The sequence below is a fragment of the Pseudopipra pipra genome, chromosome Z (assembly GCF_036250125.1).
Source record: "Pseudopipra pipra isolate bDixPip1 chromosome Z, bDixPip1.hap1, whole genome shotgun sequence".
Classification (NCBI taxonomy): Eukaryota; Metazoa; Chordata; class Aves; order Passeriformes; family Pipridae; genus Pseudopipra; species Pseudopipra pipra.
Window position 1 is genome coordinate 52,870,661 of NC_087581.1, and position 24,905 is coordinate 52,895,565.

General features: G+C 37.9%; 1 protein-coding gene across 5 annotated transcripts in view; it reads right to left on the bottom strand.

Moving 5' to 3' along the window:
- Nucleotides 1–1,262: 1,262 nt before the first annotated feature.
- Nucleotides 1,263–24,905, bottom strand: part of SKIC3 (SKI3 subunit of superkiller complex) — a 48,805-nt gene continuing 25,162 nt past the window's right edge. For all 5 annotated transcript variants that reach the window (XM_064641487.1, XM_064641489.1, XM_064641488.1 and 2 more), the window contains 18 exons: nt 24,280–24,348; nt 23,244–23,318; nt 22,128–22,269; nt 20,770–20,863; nt 20,124–20,201; nt 18,715–18,839; nt 16,961–17,084; nt 15,287–15,505; nt 14,438–14,510; nt 13,665–13,718; nt 13,450–13,558; nt 12,025–12,153; nt 11,368–11,489; nt 9,267–9,425; nt 6,648–6,800; nt 4,747–4,877; nt 3,053–3,176; nt 1,263–1,566 (listed from right to left, as the gene is read on the bottom strand). In XM_064641487.1, coding sequence (XP_064497557.1) covers nt 1,489–1,566; nt 3,053–3,176; nt 4,747–4,877; nt 6,648–6,800; nt 9,267–9,425; nt 11,368–11,489; nt 12,025–12,153; nt 13,450–13,558; nt 13,665–13,718; nt 14,438–14,510; nt 15,287–15,505; nt 16,961–17,084; nt 18,715–18,839; nt 20,124–20,201; nt 20,770–20,863; nt 22,128–22,269; nt 23,244–23,318; nt 24,280–24,348 — 2,058 coding nt within the window. In that variant the 3' untranslated portion in view covers nt 1,263–1,488. The remainder of the gene's footprint in view (nt 1,567–3,052; nt 3,177–4,746; nt 4,878–6,647; nt 6,801–9,266; nt 9,426–11,367; nt 11,490–12,024; nt 12,154–13,449; nt 13,559–13,664; nt 13,719–14,437; nt 14,511–15,286; nt 15,506–16,960; nt 17,085–18,714; nt 18,840–20,123; nt 20,202–20,769; nt 20,864–22,127; nt 22,270–23,243; nt 23,319–24,279; nt 24,349–24,905) is intronic.

Sequence of the window (24,905 nt, forward strand, 5' to 3'; positions counted from 1 at the left end):
CCGCCTCCCTAAGATCCTGCTCTATGGTGAACTTGCCACTGGCTGCTGCAAGAGAGGAGCTCCGAAGAACAGATACAAGGACTCCCTGAAACAACATCTCAGCCTTGGCCATATTGATCACCATAACTGGTCTACTCTGGCCTCAAGTCGGGAGGTCTGGAGACACACCATCTATAACGCTGCCGTTTCCTTTGAGAAAGCACGCAGGATCACTCTCGAGGAGAAAAGACAATGCAGAAAGAATCGTGTATTGCAGAATATACCACCTAAGGAGTCTTTCTGCTGTGCTTTTTGCAATCGGACATGTCTATCTCGTATTGGCCTCATAAGCCACCAGTGCGCTTGTAACAAACGTGAATAGAGCCTTCCTAAATCTTTGTTCGCGAAGCCTGGCCATGATGATGATGATGATTAGTTTTCAGCAATTTGTTGCATCGCTCAACTTTTCCTGCAGCTGGTGCATGATATGGGATATGATATACCCATTCAATGCCATGTTTCCTGGCCCAAGTAGTAACTAAACTGTTTTTGAAATGAGTCCTATTGTCTGACTCAATGTGCTCTGGGGTGCCACTTGCTTTTCAAGACCCAGAATAGTATTTCGGGCAGTTGTGTGAAGCACTGGATAAGTCTCTAGCCATCTAGTGGTTGCTTCCACCATGGTGAGCACATAGTGCTTACCGTGGCGGGTCTGTGGCAGTGTGATATAGTCAACCTGCCAGACCTCCCCATATCTACACTTATCCCAATGTCCACCATACCATAAGGGCTTCACTCTCTTTGCTTGTTAATAGCAGTGCATGTCTCACAATCATGGATAACTTAGTGTCCATGGTTAGATCCACTCCTCAGTCTCATGCCCATCTATAACTTGCATCTCTACCCTGATGGCCTGAAACATCATGTGCCCATTGAGCTCAGAACAACTCTCCCTTATGCTGCCAGTCTAGATCTACTTGCGACACCTTGACTTGTGCAGCTCAGTCTGCTTGTTTGTTGTTGTGATGTTCTTCATTAGCTCGATTTTTGGGTACGGCTGTGGAATGAAGTACATTTTTCACATTTGGTTCTGTCCTGACTGGTCCGAGTGCCATGTGTGTGCAATCTCCTGCTTAATCTGTTTAAAAGCTTGCTGCTGTTCAGGACCTCATTGGAAATATTGTACTTTTGTGTGTGACCAAGGGGGAAATACAGAAAAATACTCTCTATTGTGAATAGCAATGAAGTTTAGGTGAAGAAGCAAACAAAAGAAAAAATCAGGATTTTCTTTTCTAAGTAAAGTGTGATTTTATGGGTTATATAACTCAACAAGAAAATAGCCTACTTTTGTTCAAGAAGAAGTAAAACTAAGGACAAAGTTGCAGTTGATGAAACAGAAAAAAACAAAACCAGACAAACAAATACAATAGCCCAAACCATATACGTTTCTGGAAGGTGAACTAGTTAAGTTAGATGAATGTTAGATTATTTTGCTTGAGATAGTCCATACTAGGCGCTTGCTGACAACTTCTCATTTAGTTCCAGAGCTCTAACATCTCCATTAGCTTTGGCATTTTCTATAAGCACCTGCGTAGAAAAACAAACAATGAAAAACTGAGAAATTAAGATTTTTACTGCTAGTATTTTACAGGCAATCTCAAATGTATTTTCATTCCTTTGAGACAGTTTCCATAATAGATTACCTCACCCATAAAGCCCAGATAGAAAACATTCAACATTACACATCAGTTTTCTTAAAAGATCAAAACCTCACACTACAGTGACTTGCTAAACCTGTAGTCACTACCAATGCTCTGTTAACAGCATCATTTGTTACTTGAGGCTGAAACTAAGTTTGACAAGTTAGTTAAGTGCTGGCAATTAAACAGGCAGAGCTATATGAGACCTATCTTCCTGCTGACATACAGTTGTCTCCTGCTAGAACCTTTGTATAAGTCTCCATTTGCCAGACTGGAGTATTCTCTGCAGCAACTTAAAAGCTTGCCAGATATTCTTTTCCCTCCCTCTCTAAAATTCACATTTCCTTGATTTTTTTTCCACATACCATACTTAGAGCTTTTCTCTTATTTAAAAAAGCTTGCACAACAGCCTAATGTTCCTAAGCTTCTAGCACTTCTCTTGTAATCCAATCACATTATACCTATTAAAAGGAAAACCATTAAGTAGGATCAAACGAATCTTCAGTCATTATCATCATATTCTTTGGCAGGGAGTACAGATGACTTTGCAAAAGGAAGTGCAGTGAGATCATACCAGAATCATCTGAAATCATTAATTCTAGATTTTTTTTATGAACCTCCATGTCTGTGTATGGATTTTTGTCAGTGCTGAGCCTATTTATATGCTGTACCTCCAAATTTACTTTTTATTGGATTCAACATTCACCAGGAAACAGCTAATGATCTAGGCAAAAGACTCATCATGACAGTGGCTGCAGTGAGGAGGTTACTAGGAGAGTGTATTCAGAGTTTGACTAGCAAAGTCATTCCAGTTGCAGGTCAAAATGAATGACTGCCCATTTGCATTACATGAAAGAACTGAGTGAATTTATAAATTTGGCCAAATCCAATTGTGAAGTCCTGTCAACAGAAACTAATGTACCATTTACTATGTACTGAAATAATGTACCATTACAGATATAAGTCCTCAATACAGAACGTACAGCATCCTACTGCTCAGATCTTTTGAGTCAGGGATACTCCAAGTTACACCCAGGCTAGAGCGTGTATCTTTTAGTACATTTGTACGTTCTGGTAAAATTTTGATTAAATGGTCCTCGTGTCTACTGAAGAGCCACTAGTAGAATTCTTGCAAGTTTGGACTAGACACTTTATTTTTCATTATTATTGTATGGAGGAATGGAAGACTTTCAAACAAACTAGTGTAAATTTCAAAAACCAAAGTACATTTTTTCAATATAGAACCTTTATACATCGCACCTTAAGAGCAGGTAAGCCAGAACCTCCTTAGCCTGCTTCTATCCTCTTTCAAGTTGTAAATGTAATATAAAATGTAAATAGATTGAATTTCTGTATAAAATGTACTGTCTTACATCTATTAATTCACAATCCTCTTTGGCATACAGATGTTGCAGGAGGTACCAGCGTGCCACCGACACAATAGTTTCTGGATTCCCTGGCTGATAAACCACTCTTTCCAACATTCGTCGAGTCTCCCTAGAAATATAATCATAACATAATCCAAATCAAATGCAACTGACTAGGCTGCATGTAACATACCAGAGCAAGCAACAACAGTCAGAAGTAATATAAGGTCACATCTTTATTTCCATACTGCCCAACAAAGTGAGTCTAGAGTTGTACATCCCTTTGTTTCCTATGTAGTTGCATCTAGAATGCTACGGAATTCTGCCTCCATTGTTATGGCTAATATATTACACTCAAGATTTCACAAGTCCTGTAAGAGCATGATAAACATCATGACACCTGTGATTTCAGCACAGTCTCTGATTTCAGTATGTAATCTGTTGAACAATTACAGCAGGTGTTTTCCTCTTTAAGACCTAGGAAATAACACTGCACTTGAAAGAAGCAGGTACTAGAATTTAGTGATACCAATAGAACTTAATATTATACACAAATATATTTAATCCAGGCACTCACAAAAGGTACTGCAGTTCCTGCAAACACAGAGACAGGATGTGAAATTGCAGAAGAGAAGGAAATTGGAATAGAGTATTACACGAAGTCTGAAGTTCTATTTGGCTGATACTACCTTCCAACACCAACAGTTTATACCCAACCAATACATTTTCAAATTCACAGTGTCATTAGAAATCTGGTAAAAACTGCCAATTATGTTTAGGAATCTCATAATAATTCACTGGTGCTCCATCAGCTTTGACTCTTGTTCTTTACATTCTGTCCGTTATAAACAACATGATTTTCCAGTAGATTGTGATTTAACTGTTTTAAGTTTCTAATTTGTATTTAAGATTAATTTCTTGTTTCAGGATTTTGAAACACCTAGGCAGATCAATTAGATCTTGTGATATACTGTTCACATAAATTAATATCTGAAATTGTAATAAGACCAATTTTAATTGATTAAATAAGTTTTTATCTTAATTTTATTATAATTGACAACTATCACAATCACATTAGGCTGCCTTCTTAAATGCCAATGGAGAAAGTAAGCCAGTTTGTCAGAATTATCTACAAAACAGGTGAATTATTGAACAAAACCATAAAAAAATTCCAACTTTCCCTATCTTAAACAAAAATACTATAAAAGATCTAAGAACCAAATTCACTACATAGGAAGATTCCAAGTACCCCTTCCTCAAATCTTCTTTCCCTTCCTCAAAAAGCCACAATGTGCTCTTGGTTGTTCAGGAATAGGCATGAACTTTGACTGGAGGCCAATTCAGGATCAAAATTAATACCAACAGTATATAGGGTAGTGATATGCATTTCCACTGTGCTATTTTACAGCATTTTTAAGAATGTGTATTCTTCCTGATTAATTTATTTATGTAACATGCTATTAAAATAAAAATTGTCTTATAGCCGTTTTTCTCTTAGTAGGAAGGTCATATACATTTTTTTTCCCACAAATAGAGGAAGATTCAGCTGCTTCCCACACTACTTTCTCTCCTCTCCTTTTTAACTCCCATAAGAATTAATTCCTGCTTTCAATTTTCTTTTAGTTCTTGGAGTTAGATCTGGGGATAATGTGTATTTTTAGACAGTGTATTCCACTTAGAACTTAACAGATCATGCATACCTTGCTCCCATTTTGCGATTATACTGTAGCAGGGCTTGAAGCAGAGCTGCCAGGGGGCAAGGAGAAAGTTTCAAAGCTTCTGTTGTTGCCTCCTGAACCAAGGATGGCCAGTGCTCATTTGAGACATTAGCCTATTATAAAAGTGAAAAATAAAGGGGGAAAAAATAATAAAATAAAAAACAAACAAACAAGCCAAAAAAAACCCCCCAAAAAACAAAAAAGGACTTTATTGTAGTGTGTTTGCAGCTCTCTAGAAAGAAGGTTTAATTCAAGCAGTTCTGAGTTATATAAAGTATTTGGCAGGTTAGAAAGATACCTTTTAAAAAACCACAAACAGTGGTTAGAAGTGCCTGGAAAAGTTATGTTAACTTGACATAGGACCAAGCTTGCCAGCATTCCAGTTCCTCATTTATGCAAACAATCCTTGTGTTTTTTCCACACAAGTTTTAGTAATGCTTCAGAAACCCTTGTTTGCTCTTCAGCTTGTAAATCTTCATCCCATATACAAGACTATTCTAGAATGTAGAATTTATCCCCAGAAGTGAGATTTTTTACCAACAGTGAAAACCAATTCCAAGATGGTAATTACTTAACAAAACGACTTTTGAGCAAACAAGAAAAGAAAAGAAAAAATAAAACTGGCTTAAGAAAAACCTTATTATGCCCAGTGTGTCTGGATAGCATTCAAACTACTATACTTCATTTGGACAGATAACTGGGAGACAAGCAATTTTCAAACACAGAACTTTTTCACCAGGCTCTCGCACATTTCATTAAATCAGTGCAGATTAGAGAGTCCGAAAAGAAATCCACTTATCAGTTGCTCTGCTCTTTCAGAAAGCAGAGATGAGATAATCAAATTCATACTAATCTCATTTTAAACAAAGTCATGTGCATTCTTAAGCCATTCAGGCCAGCACTTAAAGAAGTAGTATTAATTAAGTTAGAAGGTACTTTGTGACCTGTGGAAGCATTTCAGAGCAATAAGAAACAGGGATCAGACCACTAGAAAACTGACAGAATATTCATGGCAGGAAAAATACTGCCACTTGACAAATTTAACCTTTTGAAGCATAGGCCCTGTGAGAAAGAAACTTGTCTACACTGAGGGTGATTCTCTTCTCCCACAAGGCATAACAGCTTTGCAGCTTTATCCTCTGTAAAACTGACTGCCTTTTCTTATATAAGATCTCAGGATAGATGGGGTTGCTTTGCCTGATTTTGATTATGGCTCTTAGCTGGGTCATCTGTTAAAATACATGAAAAAGTGTTAGCCAAGATCACAGCAGTATCTACATTTTACACTAGGCTTTAAAGCAATCTGGTAGTGCACTTCAAGTTTCTGGAGTGACTATGCTTAAAGAGAATAAACACTTGCCGAGAATCTGAGGTATGTTCACCTTGCCCTTGCCGAGAATCTGAGGTATGTTCACCTTGCCCCTCGCTGCAAGGAACAGAGTAATTTTCTTTACACCACAACGTACACTTCCCTTAGATTGTTTTTACACTACAAGGCAAGGCACCATATCTGGAAATGACCATATGGCATAAAATTACTTGAAATGTGACTGATGTCTCCAGGCACCAGTGCAGAAAAAAATGTTTATTGAGGCAGTTTTCTGAAAAAGAGGACAGATACTTGAAGGGTACATCGATTTGGATGATCCAACTGAAACTGTTATTAGACAAGTAAGTCTTATTGAACAAGTTAGCCTCTTTCTGTACATAGTGGTTCTATGTGATTATTTCACTGTAACTCCTTGGAGTCTCACTTTATTCTCTAGCTGTCATTCATAAAATGCAAAGTGATTTAAACAGGGGCTTCATTTAAAGACTACAGAAGCCCTACATTCCAGCAACTCCTCTTAAATCATGCAGTTACATTATACTGGTTATCCTACCATGCAGATTTCCAGTGCGAGCATAGCTAGCCTGAGCAGACTGGATAACTTCCCGTTCCAGCTGCCCTGCTGTGACGCCAACTGCAGACTCTTTCTGTAACACATCTCTGCTCCAATCATCATTCTCTGAGACTGATATACTTTTGCCAGCCACTGAAAATAAACATCCAACAAAATCAGTTATGGAGCCACCAAAACACACAGCCCTTAGACAATATCATTTAGTTCAATCTATGAGAGTACCACAGCATACTATTAGCTAAAAACACCACCATGCACCCATACCTCATTCCAACAATATACTGCGCACTGCCCTGCAGAAAAATGTAGTGTGCTGCATAACTGGCAGTACACCTCACTACAGTAACTTATTCTGGGAGTTCCCTAGACCACTCACGGACACCTTTTTGATAGATTTTCTCAGTGCATTTGAGTTATGCCAGGAAGAAAGACATTATGACATGAGCATGAATCCAGGTGATGGGTGTAGACTTGCGTTACACAGTTTCTGAATCAGCTGAGTCATGCCGTAGAAGACAGATGGGACAAAGGAAATAAGACACTTGGAGGCAGAGTTTCATGCCTCTGCTGCCTGCATGAAAATGTGTAAGCCACATCTAGAAATATTCTTTGCTGGATCATCAAGCAAACAAAGCAATTTCTTATAAAAAAAAAAAATTCCCTTGCTTTTGAGCAATGGTCTTTAGACTTTTGCTAGCTAAAGACTGCCTGGTGTTACAAGGGACAAAAATTATTAACCCTTTCTGGTGCTCAGAAGTTACTTATCCACTAGACACATTAGAAAGCATTAATTAGCACTAGTGAGACTGTGCATTCTTGACATCGAGCTGCAGGACTGCTTTGTAAAGTAAAACATTCATTCATGTGAAGAAAAAAAAGCTTCCCTTGGCCTCAGTTCTTTGCAGCTGAAGATGTCTAGCTCCCAAGATGTGAAGAAGAGAACCCTTATGCAAAGGTACAAAGGCAACTCTACCAGATGTGCTTCTCTCTATTTTCCTGATAAGCCACAGCACAAAAAGTAGAATAGCCATCAGAATAGCAGTTCAGCAGCACTCCTAAGTCCTGCAAAACAACTACTAAGACAAAAGCCAAAAACTTCAGCAAAAAGAATAGTTAAGGGCCCCTATAATCGAGTAAAAACTGTAAGGCATCACAGTGGATACTTCTGAGTAAGACAAAACATTTATCAAACTCTTAGGAAGTCTAAAGACAGAAAACATAAAAGCATATATTTATCCACTACGAACAGATCTAGCAGCCAGGCTTTTTCAGAATGCTATCTAAGCCCTAAGAAATACCTTCTTTAATTAGAACTGAAAAGATCTTCCTCAGAGGTAGCTTATCTGTGGCCTGGATTAAGAAGACCAAAACAATCAAGCCCTCCCACTCCCTACATCATATACACTTTCAGTTCACTTATCCCTGCTGGTAAGCAAGATGACTTGGCTATGCAAGGGATGCTTGAAGAATGTATACAAGCCCTAATTTAATTTCCAAAATGTGTTACGAAAATAGAGGATACAATCATGTCTAGCATGCCCTCTATTTTGCAAATCCAATCTGAATGAGTTCTGTAGATCAGAAAGAGGAAGTCTCACAAATCAGTGAAAAATGCATCAAAAAAGTATCTTTACAGAAATGATACTCCTGTGTTTCAGAAGAGAAGAGGATGTGCAGCCCTGAAACAAGTGAGATAACGATCTCTACAGCAGCCTTGCACTGGTCTTCTAAGACTGAAATCAACTTCAGTACTACAAGCAGGGTTTTATTTTATCAATAGGCAGAGAGAGCGCCATAAATCTCTCAACTACATAAAGGACTCTAAAAGCTCACAGAATTTTTCTTAACAATATGCTACTTACATTGGAAAAGGAAGACAATAACTGTAACTAGAACCAACTGTTAGAAAATAAACAAACATATGTGCTGCATCACCAGAAAGATCTCTTGGCATTTGTGAGACAGACTTCTCAGACTGTCTCACAGAAGCAGCATATGAAGTGAGTAATAGCATCTTCATATCTACTAAAAGGGATCACTCATGGTGCCATAGAAGGGAGTCAGTGAACACTGTTACTGGGAGTGATTTCTCTTCTCTGCAAAATCAACTTACTCAAAAGAACAGTGACATCTGAAGTCAGGAGATTATGGAGAATCGCTTGACTGTGTTTCAAGCGATTTCAATTCTCCCAAATAAGGTGACTGGAAGAGACTTATTCAGGTTTTCAGATCCTGAATAAGGAACTGTATATTACTACATTAGGAAACCCTTTACTTCCATCTAGTCTTATGAGTTATGAAATATTTCACTGTTTTCTGCTTACATGTCAAATCACAGTTCCCTAAAGACACAGGTGCTAGGGATTTATCTCAAGTTTTTAATTCACCTGTCTGCTTATCCTTACTAGTGGTTCTTATTATTTCAACTATTAAATAAATCTAACATGATGTTTCAACTTTATAACAACCCAAATACAAGCTATTTTTTCTGTCATTGACTGTCAGCAGATAAATAAAACCAAGCAGTGAAACTAATGTTTACCCTCTTACAGTGGGTGTGAGAGTGGCACATCAGTCAGGGAAAGGATGCACACTTACTTGCCAGGCGGCAACTGAAGTTGGACTGGTCATGACTGTCTTGCGAAGCTCCTCCAGGATGTTGCCTGGAAGTTCTTTGTGAGACTTCAATAGCTGCTTACACTGAACTTGTCTCAAAAGCAAAAACAGAGCTGGGTGCTCAGGGCAGCTTTTTAAAGCCTAAGACCAAAACAATCAGAATTATTATTCCCAAATATCAAAGAAACTTACATCTTTCCATTTTGTTCTGTACAGAAAACTGCACTGAAAGCATTCTCAGGATGTTTGCAAAATAGCAGTTTCCTCTTCCTCTGCACAAAGCAGTGTTCCAGGGATTGACCCATGAAAACAGTTAACTTTTTTTACTCTCCTCAAAATACATCTGAAGTCTATCCCAAATTTTGTATATGTCCTACTCTTAGTTATTTGGTTATTATTTCAGGCAGTCTTAGACTGTCTGAAAGACAGTTCTTATTTGGTTTGTCAATCATTACCAGTGTGGGCCTATTAATAGAGGTAAAAACCTGTGACTTTGACTGTGTTTCAAGCAGTTTCAGTTCTCCCAGGTAAGATGATTTATTCTCCCTGGAACAGAAGTACTTTACTAAACACTTCCTGTTCCGTAACAGTAGGTCCCTAGAGAGCATTTTTTTGAAAAAACACACAAAATAGCAAAGACAGAAAACCAGCCATCCGTTGCTTTACCCTTCTCAGGTGAAGTATGTGAAGCTTCAGCAAGCCTCACTTCATGTTATTTTTCCTGCTCAAATCAGAATACTTTCAAGAATTATAATTCAAAGCAGATTTAAGAAACAACTTGTACTTTTCACACATCTCTTTTTTTTATAAAATGAAATATGTTGCCTGTGAATCCTTAACAAGCTGCTGCTTTATAAAGAATGCAGAGACTTTCTGAAACACAATAGAAGCTCCTAAATTTGCTGCAATTTTCCCTCATGAACAAGTGCGGAATCACGCTGCCTATCTCAAACTGAATGACAGCAGTGCCTGACTCACCATCCCTAGTTATATGGCTTTCTGAGAATTTCAGGGTCCAAAACTGTTACTGAGAGTCTGTGGTACCAGAGGATGTTCCCCTTTTTCTTCAGTAACTGCAGGCACTGACTGTCCTCTCCCCAAGCAATTTAACCAACAAAACACATGCAAAACCCTCCATAACCACCCCCCATGACAAGATGGGGGGAAGGACATACTTTGTATGTTTAGAAATCTCTGATCTTTAACAGAATCATTAATCATTAATAGAAGACAGGTCAGTAAACATGGTGGCCAGAAAAGAAAAACACCTTCTCACCAAGCAAACAGAGAGACAAGAAAGTACTTTCCCCTGAAAACCAGCATGTTCAACAAATCTGTTTGTTTTGGCTTTTTTTGTGTTTTTTTTTTAACTCTCATCCCTGTTAATACAGAAATGCCAAAACCAAGGAGCACATTTGCATGGGATTAGTAATTTTCCTTCATGAAAGTCAAGGATGTGTGCTGATGAGTTCAACAGTTTTTTTGCTTATCTTTTGCCAAGTCTTCTGTTCATGAACACATGAAACACACACTTCAATGTTGATAACACCCCAATCCCCTTCCCCAGCTGCATTTCCTCAAGACTTTTCTTTTTACAAAACCTTGTGGCTCTGAAACAAAGTAACAACACAACCCAGCAGGAAGTAAAGTCCCAGGCAAAGTCTCCCACATGAACTTCTTGCCTCAAATTTCTGTAATGTTTTGCATAATTCTAGGTTAATTCTAGGCAGAAAGAGCAGATTTATCTTTATCATGACATATACTACTTGTTTCAACTATTAACACAGTTTCAGTGTTGCAAACAGAAGCAGCATCTTGGTGAAGGGAGAATATACCAACAACTAGTTCAGCTGAGTAGAGCATGGTGCTAATAATGCCAACCTTGCAGGTTCAATGCCCCCATGGGCCATTCACTTAAGAGTTGGACTCAATGATCCCTTACAACTCAGAATATTCTGTGAACTACTGTATTTGTAGCTCTGATGGAACAGACAGTTGCTAATTCAAAGATTACCTTTTTGTATAATGCACACAAATGATTTTTACAATTCTACCACAATCTGCCAGCGTGATACCATCATACCTTGTTACAAAGAGCTTCAGCTTCTGATAGTTTACCGGTCTCCTCTAGACTGGTAATAGCTTGACAGAGACACCAGTCTTCCAGAATATGGACATAATTATGAGGAAGGTTACTTTCCCCAGCTGTAAAGACAGTTAAAACACTAGAGTTTTAATCTGACATGACTTTCTTCATTAGAAGGAATATTGAAAGATGGCAAAATTAAAAGCAAGATGGGAAAAATGCATACACCATTTGAGTTAACGATTCAGGAATAATTAATCAAACATGGAATTTTAATTCCAGTTTTCAAAACACTATGGACATTGAGCAAGACTGAGCCTTTACTGGAAAAGTTACAGAACTCAAGGGTACTTTAGTCTTTCCTCATAAGCAGTGTTGCTGCAATGTAATATACCCACAACCATCCATTTAGACATCAGAGTTCAGAAGTACTATTTTAGAAAACCGTTTGAGGCTTTGGAGGGGAAAGCAAGCTGCCATTAAGTAATTAACCCTAGCTGTGCATTAGAATTTAGCATTTTTTATGTGTACAATACGGTTACAGCTCAACTCACGACTGAGCAATCCTCAGCCTCTTTGCAAGTTCAGAATAGTAATGCAAGCTCAGATCAATTTTATTTATTTTTTTTTAATTAGAAAACTTGTATAGCTTACTTTTGGCTGAAACTGTAGACACAAGTGTCATCTCTAGACCTGTTCGTTTCGGCTGAGTGTTGTTTAGACAGACAACAGTGTTTTCAGCATGACAGGCTGCCATTAGCACTGCCCAGGCAGTAGGATTATCTAGAAAAGAATGGTCAAAGGCAACTTGTGCCATTCTAAATACACTGGTAGTTCATTTAGAATGGTCTTTACCAGATAAAGCATAAAAACATAGCTATCAATGGAACTATACACTGTAAATAAGAGATAGCAACAACAAGACAAGTAATAGAACTCAGCCCAAGGAAGCTGATAACTACTTGTCTCTAACTAGTAAGATTTGCCAGATTATAAAAGGAAGATTCTGTTCCTAAAATCAACCAATGAATTTTTACATAAACACCAGTGTGCTAACCTGAAGCTGCCAGTTTATGTCTGACTACACAGATTAACCTTGGCTATCACTTAGTGCTGTAACGGTGGCAGCAAAAATCCCAAGATGCCATCCACAGCTTTCAGTCACACAGAATCAGTTTCGTCTGACCAATAACATGGAAGTTACAGCACTAAGTGCCTACTTCCACTGCCAGCTAATTCCACTGTCAGCTTTACCTTAACCTAGCCCTCTGAAGAACACCTACTACTGGAAGAGTAGTCTCTGTCATGAACTGAACAGTGATTATTTAAAGATTTCATGTATGTACATTTTCATCCCTAAGATAATTAAATTTCCCAGCAAAATGAAACAAAGCTTGAAGATTCAACAAAGTAAAATGCAAAGTATACTGCTTTTGATTAGCAGTCATATTCTTGTGTGTTCCTGTAGGAAAGTAACTGAAATTTTTTACTTGCAGTCACCCTTCCGCATCAGAGAAAAATGACTGCAGAAGAAACAGCATTTTGGTATTCCATCATGCAAACTAGAAATTGAAAACCAAGCTAGGTTTTTGCTCCATACACTTAAGGAAGAACACCATTTAGTAAGAGAACAGTTGTCTATAGTTCATAACCCGCACATTGTAACAGAACCTTTCCAATTCAAATTCTCAAGCTAGATGAGTAATTCTCTGCTGCTTGGTGTTGCATAAGGTAATTCTAAGGGAATTTTGCTAACATACTAAATAATACTAATGTCTTCTCCTACTGAGGGATTAAGAAATTGCCCATATTTTCAGAATAAGCCTTAAAACCCAATGATATTTTTCTTCTTGTCTGGTTTAATTCCCATTGGAATGGGAATGACAATGGGAATTAAATGGGAATGATTTGGAATGACAATGAAAATTTCAATTCTAAGCATTCTCCCCAAAATGTACATGGATAACCCTAAACAATAAACCAAACCAAGAAACGAAATCTACTTTTCTTAATCCAGTAATTTTCCTTTTGATGGGTAAAAATTAAAAAATCACTACTGTGTTTGAGAACAAGAGTAACCTGGACAGATGTGGATGGCCCTCTGGATATTTTTTATAGGGTTGTTTTTCTCATCTTCTAGCATGTGACCTGCTGCCAATTGATTAACTGCAATATTCAGCAGGACTTCCTACAAAAGAGAACATAAGAGTCACCTAAAACTGTAAGTGATCAGATGGAATTAACTTTAGGATTGTTTATGGAATTACAAAATCTTCATTTTAAGAAAGCCAAACCTTTCCATGCTTTGCATCGATTATATGTGCGATACTTCCTGCCACAGCTCCCCCCTGCAAGATTAAAAAAAAATCCAATTAATTTGGTTACATGGTTAATTTGGTTACTAATTAATTTTATGCAAAATATAATGCAGGTATCTTTTTATCTTTGTTAATCATGAATACAGAATTTGCAAAATGAGGTATTTTCCTTGCTTATAGCACAATCTCATAAAAAATTAGGAAGAGACATTCAGGATTAGAGCTTATTCATATGATTTGTTTCAGATATTAGCCCCATATACAAAGGAGTTAGTTTTCAGGTGCTATTTCTCTTTACATAATTAACATAAATTAAGACAAAGAGTATTTATTTGGAGAAAAGATAATAGTAAGCACAAAAGTGGCAAGGAAACATTGGCTAATGCAAAAAGTGAAACTGACTAGATTAATCAAATTGAACACATAAATTTTAATATATATTTATTTACACACATCTCTATAAAACTAAACAAAAAATTATACATAGTACAGCCTTTTATTGTTGGAATAATTCTAGCAGACTTTTCCTCTAAGTTTATTTCAAGATCAAGAGCTGTTACCTCATGAAAGATGCAAATAATAGTATATAACTTCTGTATGTGGTTGTGCACTGCTGTGTATGCAAGCCTTAAGATTTCATATTAACTAGTGAAAGTCCACATACTGAAAGGTCGGGAGTTTTTTTACTTAAAAAACAACACAGACTACCCAGGATGTAAACACCAGACATCTTAGAGCAATGCACTTACTTTTGCCTTTTGTGATGCAGACAGTGGAACTACTCGAGATAGAAGAGACCAGAGGGCAGGATTATCTGGGTTACTGGGGAAAAAAAAGGATATTAGACTTTCCGATTTAGATATGCACCTGGTTTTCCATGACTCAGTAGGCAGTTGCTATAGATAGCAAATTTCTCTATTATGAAAACAATGAAGTGCAGTGGAAAATAGACATGGGTAGTAATTCAAAACAAACAACACAATATTGAAGTTATATTGCTAACTAAAGAAACAAAATGTACAATATGCATATCAATATTCATGGAAAGAAAAGAAACTTTAGGACTACAGGTCTTGTCCCCATAGTGTGAAGAGCAAGGAATTTTAATTGTAGTTGGAGAAATATAATTTGCATGAAGAATAGTTTCCAAAAACACTTGGAGAGACTGAAGTGTGTTTTTCTTAAAGGAACAGAATGGTAAGGCTAATCAAAACACATTTAAATACAGACATTCAGCTAATGGAACAGATAGCTTCAAAGGCTGGTTTTAAATATTAAATAAAGACCCTTGAGACTTTTCTAGACTGAAGGTTATGCTACATATGATGAAAGATGCTTTCACAGAACACTGAACTAATCTAGCTATCAAAGAAGTCACCAAAACCAGAAAATACTGAATAAGCCATGAAACTTCTGCCATAAATCAGAAAGCAAGCTTCTGTCAGCTGATGCTACAACCTTAAGCGAGGACTTCACCTTTGAAAAACAATTTTTTTTTTTCTAGAAGAATGATGCAAGTAAACAGAGGTTTGCTTACTGTTCAATGTAATCAAAGCAATACATTTACAGGGCAATCTAAAGCCAGACAAAGTACCTACCTGTGTACTGCTTTGGAGACTTCTCTCTGGACCCTCACATTTCTACCTTGTAATGCATAAATAGCAGATGCAGTAAGGCACCGCTCATAAATTCCATCATCCCCTTTTTCATGCTTCAGTAATTCTTTTAGGGCTGCTGTTGCAAGTGTTGCATCCTGTTTTACCAGTCCTAGTGTGCACAAAGCCTTCAGACTTTCCATACTAGGTTCCTTTAATGAGCTGTTGAACCAGAGAGAGGGAAAGAGACATTATTTTGGAGCACAAATTAAATTTGCTGTTAACATTAGAGTACTTGTGTATTTCTGAGTCCTCTTGCTCCTATGTATCATGAATGATATACAGAATTAAGTCTCTCACTGTGGGACTGTGGATCAAGCTAGATCTATATCCTTCAGGATCAGGTAGCTACAGGTTCCTAATCAAGCCCTTAATGATTATTTTTGTCTTCAAAAAAGACAAGAATATAAGCTTCTGATTCTATGTTTTATTTTCAGACTTAAGCAAGAAAAAATCAAGAGCTGTTAAGCAGAAGGCACTCTTTGACAAGTAAGAAATGGTATTCTATCATATTAGGAGGATATCAAGACATACTCACTATTAAAAGCCTCTGTGCCAAGCTGGCTATGAGAAATTAAAAAGGTAGCTTCTTGTTCAGGGTCCTATTGAGGCCCTTTAAGTCATCTAGCATGAATTCCAGACAGCAGGGACATCTGTCTCTTGGACCAGAATGCACCATTTTTGTTCTTATTACTAAAATCCACCATATACCTTTGCAGCACTGTGCTTCCAATTCAGATCTAGACATATTCACTGTGATGTTTCTTTCCTAAACCATTAACTACTTTTTTTTTTAAACACAAAAAAGGTCATCTAGAAAACTCTCATTGTTGATAATTATGACAAAAACAGAAGTCTGCAGTGATTTATAGGATGTAGGAAATATCAGGTTCCTAGCTACCTAATCATGAGTAACTTTGGATTTAGAGTGTACTAGATAATGGACCTTCACTATTTCAGTAATGTTAGGAGTCTGCTGGCAAAATGGTGTACTGTACTGTCACTACTGGAGTTCTCTACTGACAAAGGGTTGACCCTGAGAGGCTGAGATGTTAACTCTTAATCTGAAGCTACCAGGAGACTAACGATGATGCACAGGCTTTTAGGTTACACAGATCTGAAAAAAAAACACAAACATTCACCACTTAACAGCACAACTAATACAGATCTGTTTCTTTTCATGGGGAAGCTACAGGCTTGTCCTGGTCTATGATGCTTGGAACACAACTGTTCTGGAGATTTCCTACTATTGAAATTGAAATTGTTTTCACTAGCCATATAGAGCTCTTACAGCAAAAGAGCAAAAATACTGCCTAGTGCTTAGGTAAACTACAAAGTAATATCATCTTAAAAGATAAAGTTTTCAAAACTATCATTCAAGGATGCTGGACATCCAAACTGCTCAGCCCTTCCACTCCATACTGCTTTAAAAATGTAGAAAACACAGGCCATAAAACAAAAACAGATATATCACAGAAGTAAGAGCACTGCATCCATTTCCACTATTATTCTGCAATACAAAAAGAAAATATCCACCTGAGTTCTCACAAAAATGAAATGTGAGGATTCAGCAGCACTATAAGATATCACATTCTGATTATTATTCCCTCTACTCACCATTTAAACAGCAGTGTCTTTGCAGCATCCACTTTGTCCTGTTTATATTCTATTATTGCCAAGGCAGTCAGGATATGTGCTCTATCTTTTTCAGACTCAGCAACAGACAGGGCTTTTTCATAGGCTGGTAAAAATTCAAGACTCAGAATTGAAGTAGAAGAAAAAACAACCCTTGTAAAGCATGGTATTAGAAAAGAGAGAGACACTTTGGGTTCAGGTTTGATATATTTTCACACCTCAAATCGTAAGCAGAAGACAAAAAAATTCAATTAAGACTCTCAGATCTACTGCTGAGAGCCTGGGAGTTGTTTAATATGTAGCAAGTGGAAACAGAACTGAAAAGCAGTATAGAGATACTAAGAAAAAGCCTCAAGAACCCAGTAGCAATACTTCCCTGTGATAGCTCATTTATGAAATAGCACTTCAGATGGGCACACATCACTCCAATCAAAATACAAGATTACTTAAAACACTGACATAGCTGTTCCTTTCTGAGTGCTTACACTTCAACAGTGATAATTCAATATGTTTTTGTGAAGTCTCACATCTTAGCATTGCAGACCATGACACAGAATCATATTTATCACTAAAGCTAAAGTGCTTAGAACAACACATTAATCTCCTATCACAGAATAGTTAGAGTTGGAAAGGATCTCTGGAGATCATCTAGTCCAACCCCTCTGCCAAGCCAGGGTCACCTAGAGCAGGTGACACAGGAACTGTGCAGGTGGGTTTTGAAAGTCTCCAGAGAGGGAGACTCCACAACTTCCCTGGGCAGCCTGTTCTAGTGCACAGCAACTTTCTTTAATGTAAAGAAGTTCTTCCTCAGGTTGAGGTGGAACTTATCTAGTTTATGTCCATTACTCCTTGACTTGTCACTGGGCACCACCACAGTCTGGCACCATCCTCTTGACACCTGTCTTCGAGATACATATATTGATGAGATCACCTCTCAGTCTTCTTTTCTCAAGACTAGGAATGATTCATCCAGGAAAGTAATTTTATTTGAGATCAAGGGAGGCTAAGATAAAAAGAGCTTAATGGACAAGAATTAAGCACTTGAAGAAATGTAGCTTCCCTTAGTACATTTGAATGGTTTCTAGCACCCTGCTGAACTGCCTAATGATTATCACAGAATAGGCTGAGTTGGAGGGGACTCATCAGGACTATCGAGTCCAACTCCTGACCCTGAGCAGGACACCCCAAGAATCACACTGTGTGCCTGAAACCATTGTCCAAACTTGAACTCACACAGGCTTGGTGCCATTACCTTCCCTGGGCAACCTGTTCCAGTGCTCAACTACCCTCTCGGTGAAGGGTAGTTTCCTGATTATCTAACTTAACCCCCCCCGTTGAGCTTCATGCCATTTTCTCGAGTCCTGTCACTTTTCATGAGATTGAAGACATCTGTACCTGCCCCACTGCTTCCCCTCCAGAGGATGCTGAAGACTGTAATGAGGTCTTCCCTCAGTCTTCTCTTCTCCAGGCTGAACAAACCAAGTGACCTCAGCCACTCCTCATAAAAGCCTTTCCCCTACAGACCCTTCACCATCCACGTGGTGCTCCTTTGTATGCTTTATGTGGTGCCCAAAACTGCACATGGTACTCAAGCTATTAAAACAGTTGTGGAGTTTGTACTTACGCACGAGGACTGAAAGAACAAAATAAACTGAGTGACAGCTAAGTTGGTCAGATAAACAAATTTTGTTAGGATTAACCTCTAGGGAAGTGCCTCATAATGCTCTGAATTTTACCTTTGATACTTTCTTCTAAGAGTCCTTTCTTGAAGTAAGCTAATGCTAGCCCCACAATGCCATCAAACTCAGTTAGGGGTATTGATGCATAAACTTCAATGGCCTTATCACACAGATCAAGGGCACTGTGAAAAAAACAAAATTACTGGTATGAAGCATGTAGCAACAGCTGCTATGATTCAGATAAACTGTCCTTGAAGACCAGTATCCTCTTTTATACAGTAGTTTTAAGCAGACACCACAGGAAAAGAGCAATATTAGGACAAGAATGTGCAATGTTCACCACCCTTCTTCAGTTATAGCAGTTAATCTTTCCACCTATCGGTTGCATGAAGAATAATTGATAGGAAAAAGTCCTCCCCATCTGCACAACAGATGTCACTTAATGGTCAACGCAATGGAAGTGGAGAAAATAGCAGAAGAGAAGCACGAAAAAAGCAAATCAAACTATGCATGCACACAGACAGGCAAGTGCACATACAGACAGACCTTACAGCAGTCTTGTTCTAAGACCACTATGAAGGAAATAATACAGGATTGTGCTTATTAAACTACTTAATAATTACTAGAGCTTTACTCTTGTCTAAGTTTTACACAGAAATCAACACACATACAGCTTTAGAATTGCTTCTAAAATATTCTCTGAAGTTAATGACTTATCACATCACTAAAGGCAAGAAGTTCCAGGATCATGTACAGAAACTTAAGAATATGAGGTTTCTCAAGAGAGCTAACAAATATCTAATTAGCACAGCTTGAACTATCTCATATGAAAGAAAAGACTGAAAGTCTTCATCTATTAAGACTTGTGTCCTGCATTCCCTCAGAACTAGAATGGTATCATGAAGGGAACTTAGAATTGTGAGCAGGACTATAGCAGAGGGGTTCATCAGCAGAAAAATCACACACATGTACGCAACACCCCAACCACACATGCTGCAGGTTGTACAACTCAATACAAATTCAAAGGGCAGGCAGAAGGGATCTTAAATAAACCTCGAAGTAGCTATTTTATTTAGGCTAAACCTATTACAGATCTCACATGTGGAGACTGTAAAAAAAACTAAAAAAAAAATATAATCACAATTTATTCTGGAGACTATACAACAGTTACATTGTATAGGTTACATTAAGCCACCATAGTATCAAGCTAATGATAAAAGAATCATGATAAAAGAATCACTGATACCTCAGACATACAGCAATTTCTTGCAATTTGATTTTTTTTTTTTAATACACTACACATTTCTGGAGCAAATACGAAGTTCAGTCAAACCTGTTAAGAATGATGTTTAATAGATTACTTTTAGCAATGACCTTTCATCTTTAAGCCTCACCATGTTTTGTGCCACTGCACTCACTCCATCCAAAACTGAAGTCAGGAGCTTGGAAAATATGTCAACACTTACCACAGTGACCTGCCATAGTTTTGTATTGCTGTATTGTATTTTTCAGTATCCTCAGAGTTTTTCAGCAATGAAGCTGCCCTGAAATTAACCACAATGAAAAACAATTACCATTTGCATATTTGAGAATAGTTCTCAGAGCAGAATGGACAACTGTTTTATGCAGAAGCTTTTCTATGCTCATTAAACACAAACAGAGCTTATTTTACTGTTTTAATGCGTCAACAAACACGTTCACCAAACATGGTTTCATTGCTACATTCCTCTACCACTTGAAAACAAGAGAGAAGGGAAAAAAACCCCAAAGCCCAACCACATCCGTTAATTAGAATGGGACAGAGAATAAAACTAAAACCAAGCTTACCTATTCCCAAGATTTTACTTAAATCCCACACAGTGAATTAGTTAAATGTCCTGGTAAGACACATAAGCCTTGGAACATCTTTACTTTTCCAGTTCTGTGTTCTGCATTTCCAAATTTGGTATAAGAACATCCCCACACCTCCCCCTACTTAGCTGAAATGTACTGCTGAACTGACAAAGTAAGGTTTGTTTATTTAAGGAAGAGAAAAACCCTTAAGTTTTTCAGCTGGTGCATGGAAAAGAGGTCAATGAGCTTCTATAAGCTTTCCAAGGGTGTACAGTTTACCTCTCATAGGCATACGCTGCCTGCTGTTTCAGATGTAGATACTCATTCAAATAACCAAGCATTGTGAAAGCAGATGCATCGTCTGGATTTCTTTCTAGAAAATCAGAATTGACAACAGGAGAACAAGATCAGAAAGAACTGTGAAAAAGCATTACAAAAAGCTTGCTACCTTGAAGCTATAGTATACACCTATGTACAAAACCCTTTGCCAAGTGCTTCTGTCAGTTGCTCACTAGAATAATTTTGACAAGCTGCAGGCAAACACAGAAGGGATAGAAGACTCACAACATGACATCAGGTTAGCTCAAAAATGCTTAAAATATGACACAGAATTAATGCACTCAAAATATTTTAAGTTTCTCAGCACACACATTTTTTTCCCTAATGAAATAGGAAAGTATTCATCTCGTATTGACCCTAATAAAATACTAATAGAATCCTATTGTTTATTTTTAATATTACACCTCTGGAAGCATTCTGTGCTAAGTGCTCTAGGATGACTCTGGTCTTGAGCAGGGAGGTTGGGCCAGATGACCAACTCTGGTTTCTTCTAACCTTAGCAATTAATCACAGAATTACAAAATGGGTAAGGCTTCTGAGCTGTCATTCTGAGCTCAGACTTCTGAGCTGTCATCTCATCTCAGATTTTCTTCCCAGACTAGGGAAGGAAGCCCCTCCAGCAGTCCACTTACGAACAGCGATGGCACAAAGAAATATAGTCTCACATTTATCTCATTTAGAGGGCTTGCACCTTATTTTTTAGCTCTCAAAAGTCAGCAACAGATTACTCAAATGATTTATTTACAGTAATAATTGCAGATTAATGAAAATCCACATTTGCTATGCCTACTTTCAAGGTTAGACATACGCAAGCCTACTCCAATGGGTAGGCTGGCTTGGAACCATGTGCAAAACCATGGTCTGTCACCTACTGAAGGTTAACACAATCATATGCTTGAGGCTATGGAGTTACACAGCACCCAGGAACAGTCTTCGGCCAAGCATCATGGCGCAGAGGACTTAGCATCTATCTGCACCTATGCATACAGACACATGCAAAGGGAGTCTGAGAGCAAACGCCTTATGACAAGCACGACAAGGCCTTGGTCCCTATTTTCATTGGTCTTTGAAACAAAATCTACTCAAATGAGTAGGCAAACAGAACTCACATCTGCTTCATTTTTGTGTGATAATAAAAGTCAACGGTCTGCTTACCCTGTTTTGATTACTTTACAGCTCAAAAGCCTCTCCCCAGCTCAGCCAGACCTCTCTTGTCCAGATACTACTATAGGTTTATCTGTTCATTCTGAATGCATCTGTTAGGCGTGACAGGTTAGAAGGGTATTTAAACTACCTACCTGTATATTTGCTCAATACCACCTGGGCTGCTGGAATTGCATTCATTTGTACAATGTTGTACAGATATAGTTCAGAGTTTCTGTTGGCTTTGTTCTGCAGTGTTGAACATACCCAGTGGGCATAGCCTTTTGCTCCCTCAGCCTCAAGAAACAAACAAACAACCCCCAAAAGAGGAGTCATTAAACCTGCTCAAGATACAGCAAAATAATTAGAGATTATAATAACAATTTTGTGTTTTAGAACAGAGTTTTGGCCAAAAATCTGTATCACTGTTAAGCAGAAGAAAATACCAAACTGAATTACTCCACACACACTTTTAACTTGCCCTTTGGGCAAAGTAAATTCTTAAATTTTCTTACAATTTGCTGCATCACTGTAGGGATGACAACAAAAAAAGCTTTAAGGGAGTAAGTCCTCTACTTTCTTGGAACTCAAGGTCCTTGTTCTCTCCTGAAAGGCTTATAATTTATGCCTTTGATCTATGTCCAAGTCTGAACACGAAGAATGTTTTCTCATTACTTACGGAACTAATTTCTTGGACCCTTGGGACTAAGACATTTAACACAATAACTGCCTGGTATACAGTGCCAGTGTAAGCCAGGAACAACAAAATGAAAATAACCCAATCTCATTTGAAACATGACTGTAACAGTTTTACTATTGAAGAGTGTCGGAGGATAGAAATTGTGTGAACAATTTCTATTGCATTTCTGAGACCTTTACCTTGGCATGGCTGGGTGCAGACAGTAAAAAATATACTGTGCCACTAATATGGCTGCAGGCCTTGCGCCAAGGTGAAGGAGGAGTTGTTCTGGCAGGAAAACAAGTTTTATGGACACCTGCTGTTATCCAATTAGTACTGTACACCACAGTATGTTTTCCTTATGTATCCAATGTAACCTGGGGAAGAATCACATGTCTGTGTGTCACAGAGAGCATATAAGCTGTCGGTCCTCTAATAAAGTGGACATTTTGCCTGATCACATTGACCTAAGAGCATTCTGTCTGACCCCCTCTGCTGATAGAAGAGATACATATTTTTAAAAAAATTAAATCTCCTAAGTGGAGAGATTGGATATACAAAAACTTCAGAACAATACAACTGTTATACTCACATGCATATTGAGTTCAGTTGTGTGCCTGAAGAGATCCATAGTGTCATAGCTGCCTACCGTCTCTGCAATAAGAGCCTATAGAGAAGAAGGAGCTGTGGTCAGGTACTTTAAAATCGTGACATTGACAGAAAACTCATGTTATGTCAGGCATATCTTAAACATTCAACATGAAGACACTTTCTTTTCCTCATACTCTCCAAGGAAGATTTTAGAAATAAATTGAACAAAATTAAAAGGATCACAAGCAGTTTCTACCATATCAGTAATTCAAAGTCTTCTTTGCTACTCTACATTCTTCAATACAAAGACTTGTGTGTGTTAGAACAACTTATAACAACATCTGACAGGAGCTGAATTTTCAACATGTGATGGTGAGAGTTCTCTTCTAGAATCCAGCTTCAATTAGATGATTATTAGCATTATGAAGTGCACCTATAATGATCATAAGAGTATGAGTCACAAGTACCTCAACTATTCACAGACAGCCTAGATACCAGTAGGGGTACATCAGCTCTCAATGGTAGGGGAGGAAGGGACTTCCCAAAAACTGAGAAGTGCTTTGTCCAAGGTACTTTAGAGGCTTACTTGTTTTAACAGTGGTGTTAGAAAGGAGGGGCTGAGAAGAGAGTTAGGTGGTTCCACATAATGAACTAGTGGTACAGCTGAAGCTGAAATAACTATCACCTTACGAAGACAGCGCTTTGTGGACAGTTGTCAATAAAAAGCCTCAGAGCACAAACAGTGATTGCTTTGTTGGTAGTTTCTTACTGAACTCACATCATCAGCCATTATGCCAATGTATCTTATGAATGTAGCTTCCGTTCTATCACCAAAGGTGATACAATGAAATAAATAAAATGTATCACCAAAAGTGATACAATGAAATAAAGGTCCTATCCATCTTCAAGGAAGTATAAGTTCCCTTTACTTCAAACAATTTTTAGGAACATGAATACGTGCCAATTATTAGGAGGAAGCTCAAGTCTACTCTTTGACAACTGGTTTTGGTGCAAAGTTTTATGATTTTTCATCATACCTGTCCAATCCAACACAGCAAGTAAGAAGGCTCCAGAGACTGGGCTACCTTGAAGGCTTCATGAGCTTGCTGTAAAACAAAGATAACAGTGCTATTGAACTGCCTGGTACGGTAACAGGGTACTTCTGAGTACACACGAGTATTAACATTATCAGATATTAGAAGAGATTTAATGGATCAAATTAGGTCACCACTAAAACATTGACTGTGCCACACAGAACAATGCATTGCCCAGAGAAATAAACAGGTTTACTCTTAAATAAAATTTAAAAAAACATTCAAAACTTTACAACATGAAAGTTACCCTCTCTTCCAAATATACTTCCTTCTCATAACACCAAAAGAGTTCAGAAGCTAAATTAACCCTTGGAACAAGTAATATTTAAAAATATGACTCTGGGAGGATCCAGTTTTGAAAATTTGCTTTTCTGTAACACAAGCAGTTAAACACATGCATTTTCAAAAGCATAAAACTGATTATCACGGACAAGGCATCTCCCTATTGACTGCATATGCTTAAGAGTTCCTCAATTTGGCACAAGGTGAAGGAAGTGTTAGCATTAGTAGTCTAAGCAGCAAGCAGCCTGTAGTATCAAGTTACTTTTATTAAAAAAAATTCTGACCAT